Genomic DNA, 21,908 nt, shown 5'->3' with positions numbered 1-21,908 from the left:
ACCCAGCCTTGTAAATGACAAGTGCAAATTTGAAATCTGAAGCATTTACTCCTTTATATTCATACGAAACGAAGTAAACGATAAATAATTTTTTTCTGGTAATGAAACCAAGGATCCTCAAAAGTGCATGCCCCAGGCACTGTAGCTCGCAAACCCCGAAAAAAAAACGTAGAGAGAAGACAATGAGAAGAAATTACAGTTTTAGAGGTGGGAGGAAAACCCCAGAAGAATAGTCTGGGGAAAACCCACGGAATCAGGTAGGGACTGAAAACCCAATCCACATGTAGACCATGGGTGCCGATGCACAGCGCATTGTGCACGTAAACGGCATTGCGTTCGTCGCGTTTGATGCGCTTTTTTTGTATCTGTCCTCCAGCACGTGACCCTCCCCGGTGCCGCTTTCCGTTTCGGTTATGATAGTTTTATTTTCTGCAAACTTATAAACATGTAAAGCTTTACATTTTGCAGGCCATTTACTCAAGAGCAAATGGTTTTTAGTAAAAGTGTTTGCTTAATTTTCATTCATACTGATGCGAGTAAATGCTTCGAAAGTGGTAGAAAAAGCAAATGCCATGCTTTATTCATACAAACATATGGTATCATTTGTACTTTATGAACTTTAATAAATGCAGTAGTTTTTGCGCAGAACTATTTTGCTTTATAATTTCAAGGTTGCCCCAACCCAGCCTTGTAAATGACAAGTGCATATTTGAAATCTGAAGCATTTACTCCTTTTTATTCATACAAAACGAAAAAAACGATTATTAGGCCAAAAAAGGCTCTGGTTTCTGGTATGCGCGCGCGTCGCCATAGCCATGCGCGTCGGCAATGTAAGATGATGTCTTTCAATGTAAGATGATGTCTCAAACCACCAAACTCACTGGTTCGACTGGAATCCTGCTGCTGCACAATTTTAACGTGTTATTTCTCATAAAGTTATTTCTCATGTCTAAGTTTATTTCAAGCATGAAGAACAAAGGAAAATGGATGTTAAATACAGTTTTTCTGAGTTTTTTATTTTTTGCACTCCCCTTTTTGAAAAAATCTAGCCCAATTGGGACCCCACCTGCCAAATTTCATGCTTTTACCACAAAGTGCACGATTTCGGCCAAAAATGGACCTAAGCAGCTCCACTATAGTATACAATTTATTCTCTAAAGCCCTGGACATGTATAAAGCAGAGAGAGAGAGAGCCCTCTTTTGATATTGTCGGATGTCGTTTGGGGAAAAGATTTATTCGCGTCCGGCCCAAGCCTGCCAAATGTAACATAACCAAATCTTCACTCTCGTTTCGGTTGTTCTGAATCAAACAACTCACAACTCTTGGAGATCATTATTCAAAATGACCGCAAATGGGACAGCCATATATAAACTGATATTGTGTCTAGGGATTCACGTAGACCTTATAGTTACATCTTGTCTATTTTGAAAAAAAAAATACGATGCTCCCATGGTCGTCGCCAGGATTTTTCTAGCGGGAAGGGGGGGCAAAGCAAATGTTTTCCCAAAAATCATTGTACTTTCTCTAGCATATTCTCAATTTATCTTTTTTTCGAGGGTGGGCGGGGGACATTTGCTCACCCAAATCCCACTGACACCCTTGAAGACGCCAATTTTGTTAAATGTGTATTAAATTAATAGCAAATATGACTTTACACCTCTTTTTTTACCTAATCCTATGTTTATGCTACTATCCTTCCATAACGTTTAGAGTAAATTCTGATTACCTTATTATACCTGATCAACGTTTTACATATTGTATAAATCAAGTTTTTTTATTGTACATACGTATTATTAGTAATGTTAAACTCATTGTAAGTCGGTCTCATCAGCCACATTAGTCAGTGCCGACATGGTATTTTTCAAGTAAACCAGACAAATAATAGAAGATGTATATGCATGCTATACGGGAAGAGTCAAAAAGAAAGTGATCGAATTAGAAAAACATATTTTAAAAAATATGTGGCTCACTCCATTCCATACAAAAAACACAGGTATAAGGTACATGTTATTGACTAGTAACTGTGAAAATTTCACTTAATTTGTGTACCCCATTCCCAATTAGTTACGTCTATTTTATTTCAGCTGTCCACCACTGATCATTTACCGTTCTACGAACTGATGAATCCTCATTACATACAATGAAACATGGACGTTTTCCCACCTCGATGAATGGAGAACTTGCAAATGAAAACATACCAAAATCGCCATCAGTATTTCAGAAAAAAAGACAGATGACTTGTTCCTCATATTCAAAACACAAAATCTGACGGTAAGTATACTGTTTTAGTCTTAATTTAAATGATAAAAAAACTCATTGTATTTGAATGCTTGCGTGTAATTTGTAATTCTTACTCGGCTCAATAGCTTCCAATGGCATTCCATGGACAGCTATAAAATGGCTTCTTTTAGTAAAACATACATTACCTCTGATAACACAAGTCACTTTCAGTAACTCTTATATCGGAGTGGAAGAACATGCTCGTTTAAGATATATTTTATCGGTGTTTCAAATTTGATTACTTTTTAGGGGAAAAAAATAATTATTTCCGGTCACTTACTCTATGACTCGCCCTGTACAATGTCCAGTGCATGTACATGTACACATGTCTACAATGTATGCAGTACATCACACCACATGCCAAAGCATCAGCCTCAGTTACAGGCACAAAATACAGTAAATTTGAACTGTGCCACAGTTAGGTATGTACGATTTGTAACGAAATTATGGCATTACAAAGTAAGGTTAAAGTTTATCTAAAAAAAACTAGTGAAGAAAAAAAGACCGGAGATTTCCAGATGTTTGGGTCGGTCGGATAAGGGCAATTCACCCTCTTATTTTTTGGCCTTATGAAGAACAAACCAAATGGTGTTCCGTCTGGAAAAAAATATTAGATAGGTACGCTATTCGGCACTATACCTTTTTTTTTTCAATTTCTCTTCAAAGATTCACAGTTGGGATGCGATTTCTTCAATAGTACTGTTTACTAACCACATGTTTGAACTTTTGAATTTTGCGATTTTAGCGGCTCGCCCGCGAATGCTAGCGGCATGCATTACAACTGTGGGGTAATTTGCCTTTTTCGCTAAGAGCGAATAAAACTTGGGTCCATAGGGGAATATATTGGTGTCGAGAGGTTTAATGTTGATGTGTACAGGTTTGTCAGCTTTCAAGAGACCGTTCAACACACTTTGGTCAGCAAGGAGCTTTCCCTTTTTGTCATTTTCCTGCATTGTCTGAATCCAAGCTTTTACAAGCTGCAGTGTAGCATCCGTCGGCTTGTAGTATACAAACCCAGCGCAGAAATCCCCCCGTGGTGTTCGAAGCGGATATGGCGAGATCGAGTCTATTAAAGAAATATCGAAGTCTCCTTGAAAATACGGAAATGGGTCTCGGAACCAAAAAGTGTCGGCGTCTGAGAAGAGAACCTCTAATCCTTGTTCTAGCATAGCAAGGAGATAAGCTTGGCGCTTATTGAAGAGTGCGTAGTACGAGTGGCGTTCAGTGCGTAGTATCTCCTTGCTAGTGGATTCTCCTGAGTTAGTCAACACCACATGCACTGCTGGGTCACCCTCGGCTCTCTCGCTCAGATACCGGTAACATTTCTGGTCCTCTGAAAAGATGGTAATATTCACACAGACACCGATCCGTTTAATGCTCTCCAGCATGTTCAATGTTATATCCAGGAAGCCAAGGTTTGTTGAAGTCAGTAACATCACTCCAGGTCTCTTCATGATGTCTGCTAGGGTACAGTTAGAAAGTGACCCGGGCTTGTCATTCCTGACAGGTGTGCACAAGCGGGCCGCCTCATCTTCCTGTTCTCTTTGAGTAACATTACAGTTGCAAGCATTTGTAACATCGGTCGGTGCTACGGACAGCTTGATTGGTTTCTGAATATCATATGAAGTCTGCGAGTAGTCTGTGGAACAGAAAAACATTTTTTTTTAAATAAACATCTTACGTAATTACGTAATTCTGATCCAAAACAAAGTCACGAACATATACATGTGATGTACGTAGTTTTCACCGCAAAAAAAATATTAGAACCAAAGGGTTAGGTGTTGAACTAGATCGATGGTCCCCTATGAATCCCAAATTAAAGTTTGTGCTGTCCTATACAGGGCGAGTCAAAAAAAAAGCGGAACCCAAACCCCCAGAATTATACTTCATATTTTAAAAAAAATATGTAGCACCAAACGTAACAATGTCTGGAAAACCAATTTCATAAGCTACTTTTAGATGAAAAAATTAATGAAATTGCTCAATCCGTTCAAAGGATATCACGACTTAAACGCAATGACCCAAAAACCTGTGTCGTCCAAAAACAACAGTTTTTTGTGTATTCTGACTGTTTGGAACAACAAAGAAAATGACACAGAATACTTGTTTCAACAACAGACTGTCAACAAAACTTTTGTAACACAATATATTTATTAACAACCCTGGTTAGGCAAACAATATGATTTATACAATTCCACTTTTTAAAAGACGGGCCTTCAAAAGGACTTTGTTGAATATTTTTAAATTTTAAACCGAGGTTTTATCGCTGGTGATGCTTGAAGACAAGTGTGACGACGATTCTTGAAATCGCATTTTTGGACGATTTCCAGAAATTATCATGTTTGGTGCTACAATTCTTATTTAAATATGAAATATAATTTTTGGGGGTTTGGGTTCCGCTTTTTTTACTCTCCCTGTATATGTACATGTATAGACTTTTGAAAGTTCAAGTCTGTGGTGCGCTTCCGGGACCCTTAAAATGAAAATTAACGTGTACAAGTTCCAGAATATGCAATTAGTTTGGGTTCATTGACTCCTCAAGAAAATCACCCCTGAAAAGGGCGTTTGTAAAATTGTTACTAGCGTATCAATAATTATTTATGGGCACTGATAAATCGCCTCACTTGAAAGCGAAATATCGTGCAAAAAAATGACCTCTCACTTCTGAAAATCTATAGGGACGAGTGCAACTTACGGATGCATAATAATGTGAAAACTAAAAGTGAAAAAGAAGACCAAGATGACTTTTAAGGTTTTCAAATTTTGTGAATAACTTAAAGGATAGCGTTTCAGTTTGCGGTAATACCATGTGGTAATAAGTATTGTCGCTCAGTAGATATTTAGTTTTGATAAGAACTTGTCCTGCTTATTATCAACTTTCGCAAAGTAGTTTTAAGATCTGATAAGCACAGTCCTGCTTAGTTCTAAAAGAACTTGTCTTTGTTCTCAACGTTTTGACTAGCCTGCTCTAGTCATCGTCAGGAGACTGAAGGACTATTAGTCTTTCAGAAAAAACATCTAAAATTTACCGTTTATAGACTTAAACACATTCTGCTCAAGCCGACCCCTCTAAATCTAGAACCCATCGGCTGTACGTTTGATACTGTTAAAATTGTCGCAACAATTGTCGTTCTTGTCGATAAATCGTGTCACGCTAAATGGGCATTATATAAGCGTCATAATGCCTCAAATGGTTACACCTCTATGTTCCGACACCCCTATTTTCCGACACCCCTATATTTCGACTGCACATATTCCTATTCCTAACCCTAACCCTAACCCTAACCCTAACCGGGAGTAAGATAGTCTTATGTGCGGGTTGTCGTAACATAGGGGTGTTGGAACATAGTGGTGTCGGAACATAGAGCAGTCTCCGCCTTAAGTGGCGTCCTGTCCCTTTCGCGTTGAACAGCGCCCTCATACACAAGACGTCACTGACTTCACTGCTTTGCTGATAACAAAAACACATTTTCCCCTTATAAATGTGTGTGTATACTTACTGATGATAAGCACAATGAAAGCTGCTGACTGTACAAAGAATAGGACCTTATATACATGGTCTTGAGCCATCTTCACTGCGAAGGTGTACTGTAAAAATTACACTGGAACTGTGTAAAGATAAAGAGATAGAAATACATTGTACTGCTGGTATCAAAATGAACTATATAAAACAAATTTATTCCAAGAGTTTGACTCAAAAGGTCTCATTGCATTGTCCGTACTGCACATGACTTTGGGTTAATGTCGAGGACACCACAAGTAAACCATGATGTGTTTGAGGTCTGAGGTTGCGATGCCTCACAGGATACAAAAGAGACCGGAAGTCAATCATAAAAAAAATCTTATACGATACCAACCTCGTCCCCAGTGCTTACTTTCTTTCCAACCGCGTTTCCAATAGTAAGCCCTGGATAGGAAACTTTCTTCCTGTATCCTGATTCGATACCGCAATTGGCTAGAAATGGATTTGTATCGTGTACTTGGTGTTGTTATTCAAAACTTGCAGTACGTGTTTTCGCGATCATTCGTACACGCCTTCTCGAAAATACTCATTTTCTTTCCAATTTGTTCATATTAATATGAAATGTGATACTGCATGTTGTCTCGATCAGATCGTAACAGTTTATTAAATAAATCGTGTTTTCGTAACTCACGTACGCGCCGTGCTCGCACTGCGACGAATTGACTCTGTTTTTACCCTTGACACCGCACACAAAAACAAACGCTAATGTAAAGCATATGCAGGCACCAGACTATTCCTCATTTACATACGTGTTCAAAAATCTTGCACTTAATGTCCAATACCAGGGTGAGAGAGCAGGTAGTGATGGGCGCGTACTGCTCGACACCCTGGGGACGAGGTTGCACAAATGCGGTCCGGAAGCAGCTGTTGCGAAATATTTGCCTGATGTAGTAAAAAGGTTTATCGCAAATAGCTTTCTACCAACAGAGGGCGCCCTGTTGCAAAGCATCATGGGATGCAAAACGGAGCACAACTATTTTGCAGTCCCGGATGTTGAAGCGCGCATCGCGCAACCAACACAAAATGATGGCTGCGATCACACACGAAAACTTTCAGCAAACGTGTAGTGTAGGGCCCGTTTGGTTTCGATAAAATTAGAGTCAAAGAGTGTTTTTTACTACTCAAAATGACCTTGTCAACCTAGAGCAGACTTCTCTCAATATAATGACACTTTTGTGTAATTTTTGAACAGTTTCTCGGAGTAGAAATGATGATTTTCCTGCGCGGTTAACAGTGGTGCAGTGCGATTCAGCGCGCCTTGCCATTCACGGTACATCGCGCAGCGATCGGCAACTTTATTTTCGTGTTGCGTTACACGTTATCATTTTCATTCCCCCCCCCCTCCCCCCAAAAAAAAATTCCCTAAAAAATTAAAAACCCTGCCCTTTATCTATGACATACCTGTATGTTCTTAATATCGCAAACTTGTTTGGTAGGTCAAATAATTTAAAAGTGGATTTTGTTCCCTTACAGGTCGCGGGCCCGTAGATACACGATCGCCAAAATTTCTAAGCCAACATGCCTACCTAGTTACATGTGTACATGTATGTAAATAACTGTTGTGTATTTTATAAAATGTTTTTTTTTATGTTAAACAGGTTTTCTTGTATTCGTCCAAGTAAATTTGTGCCAATATTGGGGCTACCGGTTATTTAAGAAACACTGGTCATATTTGCCAAGTTTTAAAACTTTATCCAACTCTTTTTACGAGAATCTGCTCAATATTGCCAGCTTTTTAATTAAGAAACACGGCTCATATTTGCCAGTTACTTTCACCTATTTATTCCAACTGTTGTTTTGAGACTCGGCTTTTTTTATTTGAGGGACGTAGGCGCATTCCTTGATATTTTGACAACTGCTCATACAACTCTTGTTATGACACTCAAGTAGGCTTGCATTTGCCAGTTTTATTTTCAATTTTCCAGGTTTTTTTTTTACTATAAATTCAACTCTCGTCAAGAGACGCAGGTCATAATTGCATTTTTAAACAATGTTCATGTACTTTTATAAAACATGACTTGATCATTTCAATTTGCATTTTCTACATCCTTATTGTGTGCAACTTTGTTCCAAATTTTATTTACATTATTTTTAATTAAACATGTCTCTTATTTTTATGAACCTGCAAAACCTTTTACAATTGATATAATTTCTATTATCATTATCATAAGTGAAGACCGTTCATGTACATGTAGGTTAATGCCATTTATAATTTGGTTTATTTTGCATACAAACCTTGAGTAAGAATGAACAAAATAAATAAAAACTTAAGAAAAGGTACAGCAAAGTTTTGATTTTCTCAGATGGCCAGCAGTGGTGTAGTGAGATCCAATGATCGCCTCTTCACCGGTGCTCTTTTCAGTGTCTCAGGAAGGTCGTATCCTCTCAAAAATAAAGATGGGTGAAGTTCATCAGGATATGGCTGGCCGTATTTGAAGTGGTTGCTGCAGACTGTAGTTGATGATTTTACTTTGAAATCCTGCCGTTGGGTCAGTTGAGTCCAGAGAGGGAAGTGTTTCTTATCCCTGCATGAGTGGAATCCGAGTGTGTTTAAATGCTCTTTGATGACATCTATCAAGAGAAGGGGAAACGTATGATAGAGATATTTATTGTTTGATGACGGAGAAAAAGAAACCACATAAGACTTCGCAATTATTTTTATGAGTAAAACAATGGAGTAGGCTAGCTAGCTAGGCCTACTACAGTACTAGCTGACTAGGACAAATATATACATGTGTACATGGTACATGTATATTTTTTTTTTACATTTTCGTGAACAGAATATAATTTATTATAAATAAACAATCATGAAATTGTCTGTAAAAGTCACACACCGTTCGCTGACAGAAGTAACAATTAAACCATTATAAAAGCCACATATTTTTCCGATAAGAAAAGAGTCATAAAAGGGAGCTTTTGAGGGGCACAGAAACTCTAAATGCATTGGCCGACACAGTCATGACAGTGCAGAGTGTCCCGTGTTTCCCCGGTCGCGTGCGGTCGTCGGCACATCGCGATCGCGTCGGGTCAGAACTTAACTGCACGCTATCCTACGTTTTGTCGTGAGAACATTTTGTTTTCTGTACAACAAAACAACTTTAATTTATGTATAACAAAGATCATACCTTTGTGGATAACAACAGTAATTATTGCAACCCAGAACAGCACAATAATCACCTCCCATCGAACACAAAACGTCAGAAAAATGGACAGCTAAGAAATATCGTACACATCGCACCGTGCAATGCCGTGCATGCCGTGTGTACGTTTTCCCACCGCCGTGTGATGGCGCTGTTGCTCCGATTGCAGCCCCATGATCCTTTGCGGTTTGTATTTGCGATAAACCTTAACCTACATTTTATAAACTGAAAATGTTCCAGCTGTACAACTCATACATGGAAGAAACATTATTGCAGCTATATACATCGGCAATGTCGTCATGGTCATGAAGGAGAACGTCTACAAGCTTAATGGAATGACATGAATGATGGGTTTTTTTTTCATAGGCCAGCAAAAGAGCCATGAAAAGTGTCTCATGAAACGTAATTTCAACTCACCTTTTCATTACAAATACATTCCATCCGAAGCCTGAAGGCCTATATGGAATGCCTCTTTAGAAGGGGTTCCTTGATGTTTACTTGATGGTTTATGATGGTTTCCTTGATGGTTTATCCATCATGCCATGGCATTTTGCAACCGCGTTTACACGTGAAATTCTCCACAACTCGTGTACCTCAGTAACATCATAATTATATGGAGCATGTTTCTTTCCTTGCTCTAAAACCACACACACATGGCCAGTATTTTGTGTGCAATACTTTCACGCATGGACGCACCTTGCCCATTGGACGTCTTACGTAACAAATAACAGCCGGCGCCACTCACTTTACACGTATGCGAACTAGCGTTAGTTGACAGAATTACAATGTACAAGCAATGCGCAATGCCTGATGGGCCTGTTGTTTTCGCCAGTTCAGGGGCGGATCCAGGAATATCGCAGGGTGGTGTTTTTGTAGGCAAAAAAATTTGAATTTTGTAGACAGTTGTTTTCCTATGGATACTGAAAATGGATACTGAAAATCAATAGGGGTGCTTGTATCATAATTTCAATGGGAGCGCTGTTCAATCCGACGATTATTAACACTACATGTATATTACAGAATAGTGTACGAATACCCCCTAACCAAGCTGACTCTGTATTTTGGGCACAGGTGGACATCATTACCAGTTTCGTTTTTTTTTGTGGTGTCAGAGCGCAGGGGGGGGGGGGGTTCGCATTATTTTTAAGGCATTTCTATAAAAAATATTTTGACAGAGCAGGGGTTCCCCCCCCCCCTGATCCGCGCCTGCAGTTAAAAGGGTGAAAACCTCCAAAACCAACACCGTATCGCTATACAGCCATGCAAACCCGGAACAAGCAGGCTGACGTGTTTCCCACTTCTTTTTTTATCTAACTGCAATATAGATACATTTACGGAAACGTAGATGGCGAAAATAATTTACGAAAAAAACCGATCCGGACCATTCCTTCTTACTCCTCCATGAACCGACCATCCGACTACTCATCGTCATTAAGAAGCCAGCGAGGCTTTTATGTAAAAAGGCCACGTTCAATGCGTGCAGGTAAGTTGTTACAATATGTACAATATACGTGTAACTAACCAGCAGGGTGACCGTTTTAGCCGATTTTCGGCTTACTTTGACAGATGTTTTGTTGAAAAACGACTTTGACAGAAAATTTGACAGAATGAAATTTTTTTTTGGCAGATTTCTGACAGAATTCTGCAAAAATGGTTATTTGACAGAAAAACAGCAAATTTGAAAAAAAATGGTACATTTTGTTTAAAAAGTTTCAATCTTGTTCAAACAAAACCTTGCATATAAGGGGACAAGTTGGCTAATATAGGTGCTGAGGTTCACTGGGAACCGGACTTTGTCATGACACAACTGCGTCGTGCCTGAAATTTATGCAATATCTTTAGGTGACTATAGATTGTTTATAATGTAATTTGAACCTCAATTAAGGCAATACTACAACATCTGCATGTGATTTTCAGTGTTTATAATGTACTTCGAGTAATTCTGGGGAATTTGGCAGATTTTTAATAAATCTGACAGATTTTGGAAGTGGATTTAGCAGAATTTGGCTATGACCTTACGGTCACCCTGCTAACCAGCATGAGTAGTATTTACTATGGTGTGAACAAAATATGACATGTATGGATCGTACGAACATGGAGGAATAAGAACACATTAGTGTTCTTATTCCTCCATGGTACGAAGTAGCTTGCGTGGTTAACTGGTTCGGGGGAAGTATAGGTTTTCCCGGCCAATTTCACCAAGTTTTCATTCAATTTAACGCCTGGCTCATTCCATTTAGATTGAAATTGAAAGATCATGCAGATCGCCATTCAACAATCAAAAAGAATCATTCAATTTCACTATCCGAGCAATCTATTGCATTTAAGCTTCACTCGTCCCTGTAAAATAGGCAAACAAATTAAAAGTATCGCGTTGTTCATTCAATTTCGTCTGAATAACTTGCAAGGGGTTGATCGTGCATTCAATTCCATTAATGGCCAAACATATTTCACAATTTGTCAAGCATGTTTAAGACTTCCTTCACGTAAAATTTTGAATTATCTCGGCGTAAATCATATCTGATGTCTTCAATCCGTAAATGCACACCTCTCTTTATTAAAGGGGCCGTGCAATTACTTCATCTCAGGAATGCATTTTGCGCAACTTTCTACTCCTCTGAAATGTATGAAAACTATATATTTTGACATTTACAAGTTTCCATGCTTTTCCGAATTACTGAGCCCGCTGTTGCTGTGAAGTGAGTTCAGGTAGACACTGTTCAGTTGAGGGGTTTTCTTTCAAATTCTTCACCCAAAATTTGCTAATTGAAACCATTAGTGAAAAAGGATTGCTCATTAGCTTACTGACATGTACTGACACAACAACTTTTTGTGCTGAAATAGCCTGTTTACATTTATCTGCCTGGAATGACATCGAAGTTTTGCTCATGAATATGGAACTATGCATCAGCATAAAAAAGGGGAAGGCACCAAAATCCACCCTTCAAAATGGAAAAATTTGAAACTTGAAAATAAGTTTAAATGTGACACAAAGATGTGTATTCAAGGTTTGCATTGACAAATTACTTTGCATGTGCCCTTTAAATTAGTGTTCGATCAGACACACGGAAGAAATCTTTAAGAAATCACCCAAGAGAAGTGTTTCCGATGGTACAACCAAATTGCCAAACATACATGCCCCGATGTCTTGCACGTCAAGAACTCGTCAACGTTAAAAGAAGCCCCTTGATCAAACGTTTAAACATGTCGAAAAGAGATTATCTTAGCCCTTTTCATTTCATTATTTTGGTACATATTGTATCCCTCATATCAGTTAACTTGTTGCATTGTAAATTTTGCAGTCACCAAGATTTTTATGGGAAAAAATTAACATCGAAGCAAAATGGGAATATGTATCATTAAAACATCTTATTAATTGGAATGACCAAACAATGAAAGCGATTTCCCCAAAACGAATACGAAACGAAAAGCATGGTAATACGCGATAAGCGCACCGACGTTCGCTAATTTGAATGAGTAAACCGACAAAAGGTAGCAATGACTTAATTTAAGAATGCTACAATGTAAGTCTTAAATGCACCAAAACGAAATAGAATGCCGCACAACGAAAACGAACATTCAGTGCAAAATCTTGGCTGCCTAAAAATGAAATTGGATGCCCCAAAATGAAAAAGAAATCCCAATTTGATCACATGTGCAAAACTCAAGCGAAATTGAATGGCTGATAATGAAAATGATTCGAAAAATTCGGAAATTGGCCGGGAAAACCTATATTAGAAGGTACCTTGTTCGAATCCTGTCTAAATTAAAGACGTCAATTTTATTATTTTAATAAGTTGCAAAAGGGAAATTTTGCAAGATTTAAGTATTCTCTCAGAATATGTACCTTTGAATTTGTTGTCTATATTACTGTTGATTTCGGAGGTCGCCCTTCACAGGGACCACCAACAAGACTGGAGAACATGACTCAACGTGACCATACTGTCATGTTTTTTTAATGCACCGCTTGTGTTTCCCAATTTGCAGTCGATATATAGCCGCTTATGCGCATAAATTCAGTCCATTAGAAACTGATCTACAGCGCTTAATAAATGGGAATGGTACATCTGTCTCCACATTATAATATTCTGGGTACATGACACCTACAGAACAGCGGCAATGGTCTGCAAATTACATTCATCATTGCATGGCTATATTTTCTTAATTTTAGTCTTTCGTACATTGCTCATGCGTTCATATGTATACGTCTTCTAATTTTCTTTTATTTGATTTAATCTACACTTAAAGGGAAAATACATCATTTGCACACATAAACAAAACGAAATGATCAAATTATCACAAAAGACCTTACTGGATTGTTAGAGAACGACAGCTCCTAAAACGGCTCCTAAATTTGCATTTTTAGTTATTCCGCATTTCTTTTGAAAATTATTGATTACACACCTCTGAAGCGGTAGCCTGCTAGACTGATTCTCCGACCTTACAATTCCTCAAAGTCAATAAATTGCTCCGTTTCATCTTAAGTGGGGAACCAGACTACAAGAACACGATTGTTTTGGGGGGTTTTTTTGGTGTTTTTTTTTGTTTTCCAGCTTCTACAAACCCAGAACGTGAAACAAGTCAGTTTAACAATATCTGCTATAACATACTAATCCTCCCGGATTCACATTTATTTCTGAGAATCGCAGCAAAAGCAAATTTTGTACATTCCCTTTAATCATTATCATACGCTGCCGCCAAAATCGAAAGGGAAAGTTTGACAAAACAAAATATATGACCGTATTATATATTATTGCATTTGAAGCTTCAGATCTTTCCGCAGAATACTGCCTTAAAACGTATATATCCCCCAGCAATTATAACTATAAGTGAATACATTTTAAGGCCATGGAGGAATTTCTCTATTAAAAAAATTCACGGAAATATCCACGCCTCACAGGCTATGAAAATAATCGGTTTTTTGTCGCTTCTATAACCATTATCCCTGCTGAAACCTGACAGCGCTGTTGCTTGTCTGGGATATAAGAGTTTACTCTGAAACACCACTAAAACTGTATAGTGCCCTCTATAATGTGTTGCTATGTTAACCAGACGTGCAGTTGAAGTTTAAGGAGTTCAGAATACACAGTTGTTAGTCAGAATACAGTCTGAATAAGTGTCGTCTTTTCAACTTTCAGCAGGCTCACTTTTATACTCTAGAGATTTTCTGCAGAAATTATAAATCGGAAATGAAGCTCACATTGGTTTGTACGTGATTGTTTTTTTTTCAATGGCCGAGCAAAGAAAATGTCTGCCATTCATGTATTAATGTGTGTGTGTTGAGGGCAAGCTCCATCTGGTAGTAAAAGTCCATTGTCCTGAATGCTGAATATCATGGTATATAAGCAAATGTTCTCGAGAAGTTCCAAATAGCCACACGCAGGCTGACATATAGATGAAGAAAAACACTTACCGCATTGTATAGCATTTCGTTATAAGATTCGGCACGGTACTTCAACAATATAATGTTGCTTTTCCAATTGCCTTGAAAGGACTCAATCAGTCAGTCAATTTAATGGTATTTCAAGGCCTTTTGGTTTTGTGCAAATGCAAATTTCCATATTACTGAGCAACAGATGTTTAAGCAGAGACGGCACTGCGTTCACAGCTACTTGCGCACAAACAGTGTGGAGAATTTGTTTGCTGCCAAATCTCTATTTGATGTTTATTTTGTTCGTTGACGGTACGAAAGCAAGTCAATGGGCAATCGTTAATATGCACACACTTTTGCAAGTAGGCACATTTTCGGATAATAATTAATCAATTTAGGTGTTTAGAAAGTTGATATATTATAAGGAGAAATCATTCCCTCAATCCCATCGTGTATCAGGTAATGAAAAGTACGTGGCCGTTTATGCTCTAATATTGATATCAATATTAGATGTCAATATATCTAATTTGGCTCCATTCGATGGCTTTATCAGCTGACAGAAACACGTATAGCCAAGGCGGACAATTTCAATATTTTCTCCGTTATCAGACATATTATTATGTATTAACGGTACAAGTGCAATAACTATACTGCAAATACACTGTTTGTCACACCACATGTACTCCAAATTTTGTTGTCTGTGCCGTTGGACAACCCGTCTCGTGTTGTATTTGACCCCAAACTGCCAAACTTAACGTATACTACGGTTCCACGTGTGTTATTGACATGCGTGCACCTCCACTGATGATTCGTGAGTAGTTCAACATTCAAGTGGGTGAACAGACAAACCGAGTATGTATCGGCGTCGCTAGGATTTTCTCTAGAGGGGGGCAAAGCACATTTTCCCAAAAAAATCCCGATATTTTCCAGCATTTTCCCGATTGATCATTTTTTCAAGGGTGGGCAGGGACATTTGCCCCCCAACAAAAACAACAATATGATTTCGCCCCTATTTTTCTTCTTTTTTTCTCCTTTTTCTTTTTTCTTTGCTTGTCGGGGGGGGGGGGGCAAGCGCCCCTTGCCCCACCCCCTCCCCCGCGACGCCCGTGCCAATATGGAGCTCTTCTTGGTGAAAAAAATACGACATATGTCTGCTTCGACATGTTGCCACACACACGTGCCATGTAAACGCAAACAGACTGAACGATATTGTGCCATCGCTATTCCTCCATCCACGATGCTTTGCATAAACATGGAGGGAGAAACTGCCAGACTATCTGCTGACGCGCGAATGCACTTTATATATTCTATCTATAGCATTAGCAGGGCCGCTATCAACACGCGGGATTCGCGCGTACATTTACCAAGCCCGACCGCCTCTAGCTAATCATCTATAGAAATAACGACAGCCCTACCAGCAGTCAGGCAGGCTGAATGACGGGCTACAGCTGGCTATTCATACATGAACGTTGCTTACACTGGTCATTGAGGAAGCAATAGATGGTCAACATGCAAACAGCCTGGGCAAACAGCTTCCAATCCAAAGTTTAAAAAGGGTATTACCTGCAGGAAACAACTGGAAACGTGAAAACACACATCCAACCGGCTCACTGTGGCGAATAACACCAGAATGGAGGCTGTTTTGGAGGGTTGTACGACTCTGGCTGTATACCACGTACGCAGAGGCATGTTACTCTCCGTGCGTGTTGTGGTTATGCGCAGCACAAGCACTGTCTGTACGTACCGGACCTGGTTGTGGTTTGACAGTCGGAACCGTTTGACCTTACCGTTTGACCTTGAAGGCTGCAGCCCCTATCCTGCACGTCAATGATAGTGATAGTGTGATACGCAAAATTGCGGGCTGTTATTGTGTTGCATTACTGTCTGTAGTGCTAGTGGCTGCACCTCCAACACACGTTGACGGGAATTACATGTATAATTATCATCAGTTTCGAAGCGCAGTTACGTAAATTTAACATTACACGGATCAGACGTTAACGTACGTGTGCAGATCGACCCGCACAATACGAACGTCGGATTATGGGTGCGTTCGATTAGCGTATAGTCAGTGGGACGTCATTTTTTTCGCTCGCCACGCGGTCTGCATCTGGTTCGCCGAATTGTTTACAACTTCACAGACATATGTAGATTATGATGTACGCTATCGAAAAAACTTTGGTCCCCGACCAACAGTTTGTTTGGGCATGAGAAACTCGGGGAGAAAAACGCCGAAAATTCTACATGAGAAAAAAAACATGAGAAACATCGACCTCTTGACATAGTCCGAAACCTTTTCGCACGCAATGGCCGTACGAGTTCGGGCGCCCTTTTTCTTGACGCGAGTATTTGTATTGTTCTCCGCCGGCGCCCTACCGGCGGCGGGAGCACAACCCACGAACACTGCACTCGGAACACTCTCACACCACCTATATCCGTCAGGGTTTGCAAGAATGATATATCCATTTCAAGAACCAAACCCGCCCGAACTCGGCCAATGAGTGCTTGCTAGATGATATACTTCTTTCATATTATATTCTAGATTTTTGTTATTTCTCATCGGGACGCCAAAATGTCTTCCAACATGACATGATCAAGTTGTTAATTTAAGATCGAATGTTTTATATAGGTACCTGGTTATTTTAACACTTGTATCACACGAATTGCCTATTTCGACACTTATAATTTCGTCTCCAAACATTGCCAAGCTCAATACTCATTTTGAATTTCAAAAAGCCAGCACTAAGTTAGATTTAGTATAATTCAAATTTGTAACATACCGATTTGTCCCAAATTTGTGAAAATCCTGTAGCCATCGGAAAATAGAAAAAGCAAAGTCCTTTTTTGGTCATTCGTTCTAAAGATGTTGTCATTACATTTTCGTTTCTGGTGACTTAAAAGTTACAATTAAAAAATGTGCCCAAAATTTTGACTTATTTGAAAAATCATGTGATTAATACAATTTTAATTTCCTTATAGGCCAACGGTCCATCAATAAAAGTAGTTAGCTGTAAGAAACGAAATGTAATGAAAACAACATTAAACATTAAATGATCAAAAAACGAATTTGCTTTTCTATTCAACGCCGATGGCTACAGGAGACGAATTTCACAAATTTAGGACGAACTTAGGTATGTTGAAAATTTGAAATTTACTGAACCTTAATTGGAATCTAGTGCTGGCTTTTTGAAATTCAAATTGAGAATTTTAGCTTTGCGATGTTCGGGGACGAAATCAAAATATCGACATAGGGAATTCGTGTGATACAAGTTTTAAAATAAACGGGAAAACCTATATCAAACAAAATTAATTTAAAAGGAAAAGGTTTGAGAAAATATGTAAAATGTACTGTACATACATTCCAATTACTATATGTAAATCAAATTTAAAAACCGGAAAACCTCAACAAATAAAGAAGTCAAAGTATTGTGGCGCAATAGCAGTTTGGTGGTAGCCAGGGGCTATCGTAGCTAAGTAGACAATGACCAGGGCTGATGCGCGTAATGCGCTGCGGCGCCAGTCTAGTCGCCGCGTGTGTATATAAGCGCGAGCGCGCGCTCAGTGCGGCAGTTCCTCAGTTCATGAGTTCCTGAGCAGTTCCAGTCCCGTACCAGAGTGAGACACGGGTGACCAGTAGTGCGTCGCAGTTGGTGAGTGTCACATTTGCCGGAACTCTCACAATAAGACAAATGAACTACATGTATATCCTTTATATTTACAAATTACTCTTACAAATTTATTTGACAAATTTACACAACATCAAAATCGTACGTTCAGAAATGTCAAGGGGCAATCTTCGTTATGAAATCGTATTAATCGTCAGCTTATAGGTACATATAAAACCACCTCAAAATATCAATTCAGTTTATGCAATGTAATTATAGCAGGTAAGAAAATTCACTATTTAAAATATCTAGCAATCTACTTTCCGTTGCTCACAGCAAATACAACTGACCGATTCAAACTTCCAATTCAATATCTACAATCAAATATCTACGGTCAGTATCAGCATCCAGTATCCATGTACGTGCCTAGCAATAAATCCACACTATTAACAATTCAATCAATAAATCTGCACTATGAACAACCCGGACAATAAATACACACTATTAACAATTCAATCCATAAATCCACACTATTAACAATCCGTTCTATATTCACCTAAACATCACTGGCTGCTTAAACCTTTCCTATTCAAAACCTACAAGTCAATATCCAATTCAACGATTCAATTAAAATCACATAGAATGACAATTCCTGGGGTTTTCTCACAAATATTAAACGAAACCAATTTAACAATCTCCATTCCTTTTAAGTCAAAGAACACTGCTACATGTAGCTGGACACCACAGGTTACATCAATACATCAATACACAATATTCACCAATTATACATGTACATCCAAACAACAGCACCTGTGCAGCAATACACAAGAGTATATGCACAAATAGTTGCATCAAATTATTAATTTATATGTGAAATGGTACACTCAAAATGTGCGTAAATATATCAGGTGATCAAAGTGCAAAAAGTGTTATTAAGAAATTATACAATTCTAAATCAATATGCTGTTGAAGTTTTGCTGATAGGACTTGTCACATCTGCGGTAGGTATCCCGCTCTCATCGTCTAGGTCAGAGATGGACCAATCCAGTCAGAGGGACATGGCGTTGTAAGTCGGCGGTCGACCATGGGACCAACCCTCAGGATTCACCACTTAGTAGGGCCAGGTAGTACATCACAAGTACATCAACTTCAGTAGGGCAAAGTAGTACATCACAAGTACATCAACTTCAGGTACATCCATATAAGGACCATGATTGTCCAATTGTCACGCTGACCTATGCTTGTCCGAGCCACACCCAAGAACCTCACAGAACTGCAACTTCTTTGCTGATGGCCGAGGGACGGCACAAGCTGCCAAAAATGGCTACGCCAGCATGCACTCCAAAACACAGTGCTAACCCAGCAACAGCATGTATAGCAATACTCACACACACCCACTTTGCTCCATCTTATATCAGCCAACACCCACATTTACCGCATACTGGAAAGCACCCAACCAGCACCAAGCCCTGGCTGAACAACAAAAGTCTACTGGCCAGTGTAGAGGATTAAGTTAGGATTACAACAGATTAACTGTACCATTTGCAACGACAATCATGGTCCTGCTGTGGAACCTTAGAATAGTTGGAAAAGTTATGCTTACTCAGAATCAGCTGTGACAGTGAGCTTGTTTATTTAGTCCCTCGGGCGTGCAGATTAGTGGTAGTAGGCAGCTGCGTCCGTAAGTGAGGCCCTTACTGGGATAAGTTTAGCGGGGGCTAGTCAAGTCAGTTAAGGGAGGAACTCCGTCCACGGGAATGAGTAGCGAAGCCGAAGTGGTGAGTGGACGTTAACATAGTGGGGAAGATTTGTAACCTGCACAGGAAACCTGTTTAGGAAACTCGCACCTGTTTAGGGGAGACACCTGGGAAGGTGACCAACACCTGTCAAGGTCTAGAGATGATTTGCAGTCTGTCTGAGTAGATTATAATAAAGGAATGTCAACCTAAAGAGAAGAGGCCCGTGTTTGATTTGGAGATGCCCCGTTTTCCTTCCCCTGTCCTGTTCCCGTGTGTGCTGGCGCGAGAGCTGCTGGCGTAAGACCCGCCCGCGAATAAAGTTGTTCCCCTGCTGCGCCTGAGACTGCCCCAAAACGGGCCTGCTCCCTTGGCCTTCTCAGAATTGACCGCTCGCTGACGTCGGCCAAGGACGACTCGGGGTTGCTGTCGGCACGACCGCCACAGTATAAATGACGGCGGCAATGTGACGAGTGAATCAACCAGGTCCAGGATCATGTTGTTCAACTATAAGTGGACTCTTCTGCACAACTTGTGTCGTGGCGAGACATTCCTAATTTATTATTTACATGTATACCTTTCCGTCTTTCAATGTTTAATTTTTGTAGTCTTTTCATCAAAAATTACATCTGACGGAACTTCAGACCTTGGTGAAGACGATTCAAATGTTAACTTACTGCGTCTTTAACAGCACTAATGAAGCTACAAGTTAGACCTGGTCCGTGTACATACCGTCCAATCAGTTACCGTTTGAAAATTGTCAAAAGAAAAATGAAAAACGAACCCTTTACCGTTTACCCTATTACCATCTTGGTAAAGAAACAGAAAAAGGAAATCGTTTACCAGTTTCCGTTTATTCGTCTAAAAAACGAAAACAGAAAAACAAAAGTGTTGTACCTTTTACCATTTTTGAAATTGTAAACAAAAAAATGAAAAAGCAAACCCTTATCCAATTTTTGGTTTGAATTTTTGAATAGAAAAATGAAAAAGCAAACCCTTTTCCAATTTTTGGTTTTGAATTTTTGAACAGAAAAATGAAAAAGCAAACCCTTTTCCATTCTTTGGTTTTGAATTTTTGAACAGGAAAATGAAAAAGCAAACCCTTAACCAGTTTTTGTTTTTGAACTTTTGAAAAGAAAAAAGAAAAGCCAACCCTTTACTAATTTCCGTTTTTGAATTTTTGAAAAGAAAAAAGAAAAAGCCAACCCTTTTACCAGTTTTTGTTTTGAAATTTTTGAACCAAAAAGAGGAAAAGCAAACCCTTACCCTTGTTTGCTTTTGAATTTGTGGAAAGAAAAAAGGAAAAAAAGAACCCTTACCAGTCAGCGTTTTTGATTTTTTTCAAAAGAAAAAGGAAAAAGCAAACCCTTTACCCGTTTTTGCATTTGAATTTTTGAAAAGAAAAAACAAAAAGGAAACCCTTTGCCAGTTACCGTTTTCTAATTTTAAAAAGAAAAAAAGGAAAAGCAAACCCTACACTGTACACCGCTTTTGATTCTGTGTTCAGAAAAAGAGACAACGCATCGAGTTACAGCATTCCGCTTTTGATGCGTATAAAACAAAATCATCAATCGTTTTCCTTTGTATACAGTTAACATTATGTAAATAAACGCAGCACACTCATATCTGTCTCATTTTGTTTCTCCGAAACACGAACAACCAAAAACTAAGACAACATTTTCTTTGCCAAAACAAAAACGAAAAAAGGGTAACCGAAAAAGGAAAAACGAAACCTGTTACCAGTCTAAGCCCAACAAAACCCGAGTGCGGCCGAGTTCGTCAGAAAGGGTCTCGCGGCTGTTTCCTGTGAAAAAAACCTGTCCACGGGGCATGGCGGGAACTCATGTGCGACCACGGGCATGCACATGTTTACTGTACTTGCTGTAAGTGCTCTCTTTAGTACGGCGCTCCATACGGCGCTCCATGAGTGCCATCACTTCTTTGTTTACTCAGATAAATTTATCACGTCATGTTGACATATCGCCGAGAGTAAGGCGACTTAATCACATAATTGTATCGCTAAGTCGACTTACCGAAGTCGACTTGACGACTTGTCCAGATGCATTATCTCTCCAAGTCGACTTCCAGAAGTCGACATGACGACTTGTCCAGAGGCATTATCTCTCCAAGTCGTCTTCCATAAGTCGACATGACGACTTGTCCAGATGTATTTTCTCGTCAAGTCGACTTTCCGAAGTCGAGATGATTTGTCCAGATGTATTATCTCGCCAAGTTGACTTCTCGAAGTCGAGATG

The 21,908-nt window shown here is 39.2% G+C and overlaps 1 protein-coding gene across 2 annotated transcripts; it reads right to left on the bottom strand.

Moving 5' to 3' along the window:
• Positions 1-1,546: 1,546 nt before the first annotated feature.
• Positions 1,547-16,155, bottom strand: LOC119719380 (UDP-galactose:fucoside alpha-3-galactosyltransferase-like). 2 transcript variants are annotated; one of them, XM_038188808.1, is made up of 3 exons: positions 15,879-16,155; positions 5,782-5,889; positions 1,547-3,920 (listed from the first exon to the last, which is right to left on the bottom strand). In XM_038188808.1, the coding sequence occupies exons 2-3, from the start codon at positions 5,849-5,851 to the stop codon at positions 2,950-2,952; spliced, it is 1,041 nt and encodes a 346-aa protein (XP_038044736.1). In that variant the 5' UTR covers positions 5,852-5,889; positions 15,879-16,155; the 3' UTR covers positions 1,547-2,949. The 2 variants fall into 2 exon arrangements, with proteins under 2 accessions (XP_038044736.1, XP_038044735.1); XM_038188807.1 differs by lacking the exon at positions 15,879-16,155 and adding an exon at positions 9,362-9,633.
• Between the last annotated feature and the right edge of the window lie 5,753 nt (positions 16,156-21,908).

The sequence above is a fragment of the Patiria miniata genome, unplaced genomic scaffold, assembly GCF_015706575.1.
Source record: "Patiria miniata isolate m_02_andy unplaced genomic scaffold, ASM1570657v1 HiC_scaffold_8, whole genome shotgun sequence".
Classification (NCBI taxonomy): Eukaryota; Metazoa; Echinodermata; class Asteroidea; order Valvatida; family Asterinidae; genus Patiria; species Patiria miniata.
The sequence above is the reverse complement of the archived record's forward strand: the minus strand, read 5'-3'. Positions and strand labels throughout refer to the sequence as shown.

Bases quoted from the DNA above. Each gene is read 5' to 3' on its own strand.
- LOC119719380 (XM_038188808.1), bottom strand. From the start codon at position 5,851: ATGGCTCAAGACCATGTATATAAGGTCCTATTCTTTGTACAGTCAGCA. The intron at 3,921-5,781 runs GTAAGTATACAC...TCTGTTCCACAG, and splicing joins TTTCATTGTGCTTATCATCA to ACTACTCGCAGACTTCATAT.